Below are 7,180 nucleotides of genomic sequence, written 5' to 3' on the forward strand. Positions count from 1 at the left end.
AATTGCATGGAAAAAAGTTGATTCAATCAAATGGGAGGATTGCATGGAAAAAGTTGATTCAATCAAATGGGAGGATTGCATGGAAAAAGTTGATTCAATCAAATAGGAGGATTGCATGGAAAAAGTTGATTCAATCAAATACGACAACAAATGGAATAAGTTAATTGTTTCTTAAACTTGTTTAAAAGTATCTCTCTAACAAAAAGTTTTTTTTTTTCAACAGAGAACTTCATTTACAACAAATACACTCACTCATATGGCATCCCATTGCTTGGTGCTAATGAAGAAAAACTTTTCGATTGACGATATTCACCCAGATTTGGTTGATACATTTCGCGTAGATTACAATAACTGGCTGTTCTCCAAACATTTTCGACGGGTAAAAATCTGAAAAGTACAAATTTTCATGATGACATATGTCACATTATTCATCTTCAAACACGAAGAATTTTTATTGACCGATCGATTTAGTAAAAATTAAAATAAAAAAAAAAAGAAAAAGGAAAGAGAGAGAGAAGACAAAAAATTGAATGGAAATCTTACTTATGAAAATGATGAAAGATCATAATACATATGTTTGTTTCTAGAAATTTCCAAATTTATCATGAAAGTTTTCAACAAAACTGTTTGACCATAACGTAAGCAAATGAAACCGATAAATCAGATTTATAAATGGATGAGTTATCGTGACATTTTACCTTTCACATTTACCTGTCATCAAAGTGTTAACCTTCCCTAACTTTGCCTTAATTTTTCCCATTTCCTACTCAAATCGAACATATTTTAGAATATTTGTGGTTTTGGAGGAAAAAAAAAATTAGTAATCGTATGAGTTGCAATATCATAAAAACAAATTGCATCGTATTATGATCTTATCTAAGATTGATAAGATTATTGATAGGATTCAAGAATGATATCAGCTAATTATCAATGGCATTATCCGAAAGAATGGCAAAGATTTTTCTATTCTTCTAGCATTTATATATTAAAGATGATTTAATGGAAAGTATTGATGGATACGATAATTAATACAAACATTTTAATCTATTTAAAAATCGATAAATAAAGATAAAAGATAATAGCGCAATTCTTAAGCATTAATAATATAAATTTATCATAAAATTGTAAATAATAAAATTCATATCTGTTATATTCGCTCTTCTAATGCTTACACCTTGGAGATGATTTGTTTGAATGTATCAGTAGGTGTAACATCAAATCCATCATATACTTTATATCGCCAAGTTGCATCATCTACTAATTTACGAACCTAAAAAAAAAAAAAAATAAATCATCTGATTGCATCATTTTGTAAATATTTTCAAATCCTAATTAACAATCATAATTATTTAATCACAAATAATTAATTGAATAAATAATATCATTAAATAATTAATATTGGATATATTTGAGGGAAAAAAAAAAATTACTAACAATAAATATGAAAATATTTATGAAAAAGAAAGAAAGAAAGAAAAAAAAGTGCATACCTCTTGAAAAATACTCATCCTGAATTGAATTTATTGATTGAAATTAATTATAAATGATGAGAAAAATGGAATTGAATAAATCAATATGAATCACTGAAATGAAATATAAAAGTTTAGAAAGTTGGAAGAGGGGAAGAAATTAGAAGATTGGAATAAGATGAATGTGTGATAATGATTTTAAACAGAAAGAAGTTCAGGGAAATGTTTATGAGAAGAATATATCAATTGGTGAAAGAGTCATTCATTGAACTATTAATAGTGCAAAGTTAAAAATAAAAAAAAAAAAGCAAATCGATGGATCAGCTGATGCTATCAATTTCACATTGAAAGCTATTTGAACATTTTTCTTTTTTTTTTTTTTTTTGTAATTTTATTCACATTTTACTTTTATTTTGTTTTTTTTTTCACTTGTTCTATGATCCCTAAATATACAATAATCATTCATCAATTGAAACTCTTTGAATTAATCTCCATAAATTTTATCCGGATTATCGGATCAATGATTTGGAAAAAAAAAAAAAAACTCCCATATCGAAATGGATCACATTAAGCAAGAGAATAAATTATTTAAGAAAAATTTTCGAATAACTTTACCAAAATTGTTGAATATAACAGAATTGATAGAACTGAAATGTCCTAAGTCTTCGTCTCTTCTCATCATTAAAAAATTTCCGGAAAATTGTATACTTAGGAACCGGTTGTTAGCATTAATACGTTTTAACTGGTATCGATTTAAAAATTACAATAGCAAAAATTAGTGATGCTCGTGATTCATTGATGTGATGGTTAGTAATGTTACGTAGGAACAACGTGTGATGATTAATTAATTAGACGTAGGAAATTGTTATATGATTTTATCCAAAATTATAAGCGTTAAAACTTTCTGCAAAAAAAAAAAAAAGTGAATAGAAACAAGAATGGATGTGGTGTTATTTGTTCTTTATATAAGATTACGTGAAAAGTGAATAACAAATACGTGATATATGTGGTGACGTCAGGTGATATGTTTCACGTATTACATTACGCTTCAAATAGCTGAAATGTAATTTTGAAAAAAATCAACTTATAAGGAACAGTTCTTTTTTTTTTTTTTTTTTTTTAACATTTTGAATATCTTTACATCACAATAATCCGTTTACGTCTTTAGTCAATTGGACAACATTTTTCATTGAAACGTGGCATTGTATTACTTATGAATGGATGGCGTATTTATACAACTAAGTAAAAAGTTGGTACTTCACGTAACTACGTCATTGCGTGATACTTTGCATTTCTATAGCTTCGTCACATATGAATGGATTTTGCTGCTAACATGTTTTGTTCGTTTAAATTACATCAATTTCAGTATGCAATTCTTTCTATGATAACCACAAAACTAAAACGATTGATATTAAATTAATATCAGTTGGTATTTGATCAGGGATATTTGGTGCAAAAAGTTTAAAAATTTGCTAACTTGAAATATACAATACAACGATTCCGGCGCTATTAATGTATGTAAATTTTCACTGGTAAGATTTTCTCAACTATTACACCTTTTTTTTTATATATTTTCATGAAAAGAAATGATTTCAGTAATTATTTTTCATGTAGTTTATTGTAAGTCATATTTATTGCATTAATCATAAAATATAGTATAGAAATATGTTTTTTTAATGCAAAAATATTAATGAGATTAAACGTATAATATCGCAATTCAGTGTTAAATAGTATAGAATGATGTATGCATTACTAAAGAAGGAGGAAGATCGAAATGCTCACGCAAGTATCGATCAATCATTTTTATCGAAATTCAACCAGTGGCCACATATTTTCAATCTTGCGAATTGTATCGTTGGTGTTAGTATGCTTGCTATGCCGTATTGTTTACAACAGGTACTGAAGAAAATTTTGATTTACGTAAAAATTTCAATTTGAATCTATTTTTAGCTCACGCGTTAAAAAAATTGTAGTAATAGTATAAGTTTGTGAGATAAAATAAAACTAATTATTTTCCGTATAAAACACAACGTGTAATTATGCATAAAATTACAGTACGTTTATGATGTGACGTAATGCTTGTCGCTAATGATATAGCATAATTATTCAAAAAATGTAACAATATTTTTAGTTTATTTTGTCACCTGACGCCAATGCATGACGCTTGCAAATACTATTATGATGTAGCTTGAAATTACAAAAAGTCATATCATGAAGTGATTGTATTCTCATATAATGCGCAATACAAGGCATTTCCGTAGTAATATTATTACATTGCGTGAAATTAGGGGTACTGATAATATGACTTATGCTTATGGAATGTTTGTAGTTGTTCATTAGTTTAGTATCATTAATTATTTAAATACAGTTTTACTAAAGGACACTTTTTCCACTTTTTTTTATTTTGGATTTTTCGATTTTCAGTGCGGTATTTTGCTTGGAACCATTCTAATTGGAATTTGTTCAATATTGACCAAAATTACTTGTCATTTATTGTATCAGGGAGCGTTGCTGACAAGGTATGAATCCACAATTATATATTTAATTACTTCCTTCTGGCCTTTTTTTAAATATATGTTAAATGCACACTTTGTTACTTTGTTGTACCTATTCACTTCATATACATGCTTTGCTAGCTTACTTCATAAATGTAACTTCTCATAATTTCTTAATTTTGGTCTCCTAGAACATCTCTTCGAAATCAGTTCATTTGTGGTTTTTTCTTTTGGAGACTGAAAACTGTAAATGTAATCAGTTGAATTTCTTCGTCGTCTTGAAGCTAAGATTTAGAAGATTTGATGCAATGAATTTTGAAGCAATGTAAATGGGAAGTTCGGGCTACCTTTTTGAAGTCGTGCTTTTGAATTGTTGTTGGATAGTTTTCCAACTGAATGAAAAAAATTTTAAAGACCAAAATTTACAGGCGTGGAAGTTATGAATCTCTGGCATCGCACGCTTTTGGTAGTAGTGGAAAACGTTTAATTGAGGTTGATTTCGATTCATCTAACTGGATTATAAAATTGTCATGTCACTTTCTAAATTTTTGATTTAAATTAACTGTTTGCCAGAAATATGCAGTCGTTTACCGGGCATAGTTAGGAGCTTAGGTTTTATAGAACGACTTGCAATCAAATGACCTGGTATTGGCTTAGGAATTCGATTTTAGTTTCTATTTATTGTTCACTTTTTTGAATTATTTTGAATTACTGACAACCAGCTGTACCATAATTTTATTGTGGCATGATTTGCATTGGAAATGTGAATTAAAATTTTTTTGCACTGATTTTTAATGCATTAATGTTTAAGGGCGCTATAAGTTGGCCCAGTATAATTTGGTTTTGAATTTTAACTTCAGGTTTCATTCCTTAAAATTTTTCCTTTTTAAACAAACGGTGTTTAGAAACATTATAAGTTTATTTTGATTGACTTAAGTTTCAATTTTAAATTTCAGCTTATCATATGCAAACAGAAGCCATTTATTTTGCAGTTGCTCATGATTTTATTTTTGATGTCGTGTATCATATCGTTTATGGTTGTTATTGGTGATATTGGTCCTCATGTACTGGCTGATTATTTGGAAGTGCAAGCACCTACTCAGAGGTTACGAGTTCTTGTTATGGTAAGCCTTTCGTTTTGTTTTTTCACTATTTGAGATACTTTTAATTTATTTTATTTGAAATTTTTTCTCAATAAATCACAAAAGTAAAAAATTTTTATAGTACAAAATCGGACAAAGGAACTTTGATCCCACAAAGTTTTCTTTGCAATTTGACAAACAATGATAGTAAAGTTTCAATCAAGGTTTATCGGATTTTTTAATTGAAATTTCAGGTAGTAATTTTCCTGTTTGTTATATTGCCATTGTCACTGTTCCGTAGTGTAGTCAGTCTATCGAGAATTAGTTCAATAACCATATTTTTTTACGGCATATTTGTATTACGCATGTTAATTGAATGCATCCCACGAATCTTCGACAGCAATTGGAGTACTGATATACGTTGGTGGCGGCAAGAAGGTGTACTCAATAGGTTATGTTTATTTATTCATTACTACATGAGTGCAGCTCGTTCCTTCTCAAAAGCAGGATTAACATATCTGATAGGACCTAATTGAGACTAATAATACTAACCGTTCTTGAACCATTAAGGTTTTGAAGGAAAAGTTCGGTCAGTTTTGGACAACTTGAAATTTTCTCAATTCTCGCTTTTTATAAGGTTTTAATGAAATATGTTTATTTCGTTTGTAATAATTCATCGGGGAACTTTTGAACCTTTTTCAGCTTGCCCATCATTTCAATGGCACTGTCCTGTCAGACGCAACTGTTTTGTGTAACTGACTGTATAAAGGACCCATCGGCTGCTAAGGTGCATTTTTTTATGAGGATAACTTATTCTGTTTCGACTATCTTTCTCTGTTATATTTTATCTTTCTTTTTATTATTCGTAGAATGCATTCAATTATAAGGGAAAATCATCTCATGAGACAGTTGGAGAATGCGAGATGTTACAATATACTTAAAGTAAGCATGATAGATGACATGTTATTCATGCAGCTTATAATGTCTTGATTGCCTTAAACTCTAAACTTTTACAGCTACATAATTCATCTGGGGACATTGGAATTGAAATTTTATGAAACTTAGCAATTATTGAGTTTGAGGTTGTGGATCTGAAAATTCAATAAAATTTCATGAAATTTTTTTACAACAAATCAAATTAAGCATTAATGACGTCTTACTTCCTTGTATATCTTTTAACCTGCGTTCCTGTGAATACTGAAGAGGTTGTTCTACTCTGAGCAACAAATAAGTTATCCACCAAGACATTATTAACACTAAAAAAAACGAATGAAATTTTGCTAGCTCAACTTAATTTGAAGAAATTTGCGAACTGTTTCATTTGGCTGAATGTTTGTCATTTGAAACTTAGATATGGTTTGCTGATAGAAATTTATTTAAGTTGTGTTTTATTTGCCTTCAATTGTTTTTTAAAGTCATTTATTTTCCATTAGCCTTAATTTGAAAAAATTTTCAGGTGTTTTATATTCTAGAATTTCCTACATATTTTGGTGCAGTTAATTTCGAATTGAATTTTTTCTGTATAAAATTAACGAATAGTCTAAGCAGTAAAATTTAGGTGGATACAGTAGTTTCGGGTGCAGTGAATATCTGTAGTAGTATGTACGCAGCTGTTGGTTTATTTGGATATGTTGCCTTTCACGATGTTGAATTATATGGTGACATTCTCCTATATCTACAAAGTTCCTTACTGACCCAGCTAATGAAACTAGCTTTCATGTTATCGGTAGCCGTCAGTATTCCACTTATGTTGTTTCCAGCTCGAATTGCGTTTTATAATCTTCTCTTGAAATCGGTATTTTTTAGTGCTATATTTGATTAAATAAAATCAAAAATCGCGAAGATAATATCGATGATGGATGTAGACAAAATGTAGAACTCTTCTCTTTTTATGAGATCAGGTTGAGGAAGATATTCTCAAGTGTTGAAATGATAAAATCTCTGATAAAGAAGAAGAAAAGAATTTGAAAATTCCTAAAAGGTTTGAAAGCTGAAGCATAAAAAAGGAGTGAAGAAAGAGATTTAGAACTTTTTGAAGAAATTGCAAATGATGTCTTAAAGAGCACAGGAGATTCAAGGAGTAAGGGGATGGAGTATCAGGTAGGGTTATGAAAGATTTTCCTTTTCAATAATC

At 29.1% G+C, this 7,180-nt stretch overlaps 2 protein-coding genes across 2 annotated transcripts in view; one reads left to right on the plus strand and one right to left on the minus strand.

The window, feature by feature from the left end:
• Positions 1-248: 248 nt before the first annotated feature.
• LOAG_11180 (hypothetical protein) lies at positions 249-1,508 on the minus strand (the record flags this gene model as incomplete). Its single annotated transcript, XM_003146704.1, has 3 exons — positions 249-387; positions 1,173-1,270; positions 1,491-1,508. 3 exons carry the CDS (start codon positions 1,506-1,508, stop codon positions 249-251), a joined length of 255 nt encoding a protein of 84 aa, XP_003146752.1.
• A 1,401-nt stretch (positions 1,509-2,909) lies between these two features.
• Positions 2,910-7,180, plus strand: part of LOAG_18469 (hypothetical protein) — a 6,855-nt gene continuing 2,584 nt past the window's right edge. Inside the window, exons 1-8 of the mRNA XM_020451130.1 lie at positions 2,910-3,001; positions 3,206-3,365; positions 3,894-3,988; positions 4,393-4,456; positions 4,957-5,088; positions 5,301-5,497; positions 5,749-5,833; positions 6,605-6,841. Of these exons, the coding sequence (XP_020305112.1) occupies positions 3,207-3,365; positions 3,894-3,988; positions 4,393-4,456; positions 4,957-5,088; positions 5,301-5,497; positions 5,749-5,833; positions 6,605-6,841 (969 nt within the window). The 5' untranslated portion in view covers positions 2,910-3,001; position 3,206. The remainder of the gene's footprint in view (positions 3,002-3,205; positions 3,366-3,893; positions 3,989-4,392; positions 4,457-4,956; positions 5,089-5,300; positions 5,498-5,748; positions 5,834-6,604; positions 6,842-7,180) is intronic.

The sequence above is a fragment of the Loa loa genome (genome assembly GCF_000183805.2).
Source record: "Loa loa unplaced genomic scaffold supercont3.325, whole genome shotgun sequence".
Taxonomy (NCBI): Eukaryota; Metazoa; Nematoda; class Chromadorea; order Rhabditida; family Onchocercidae; genus Loa; species Loa loa.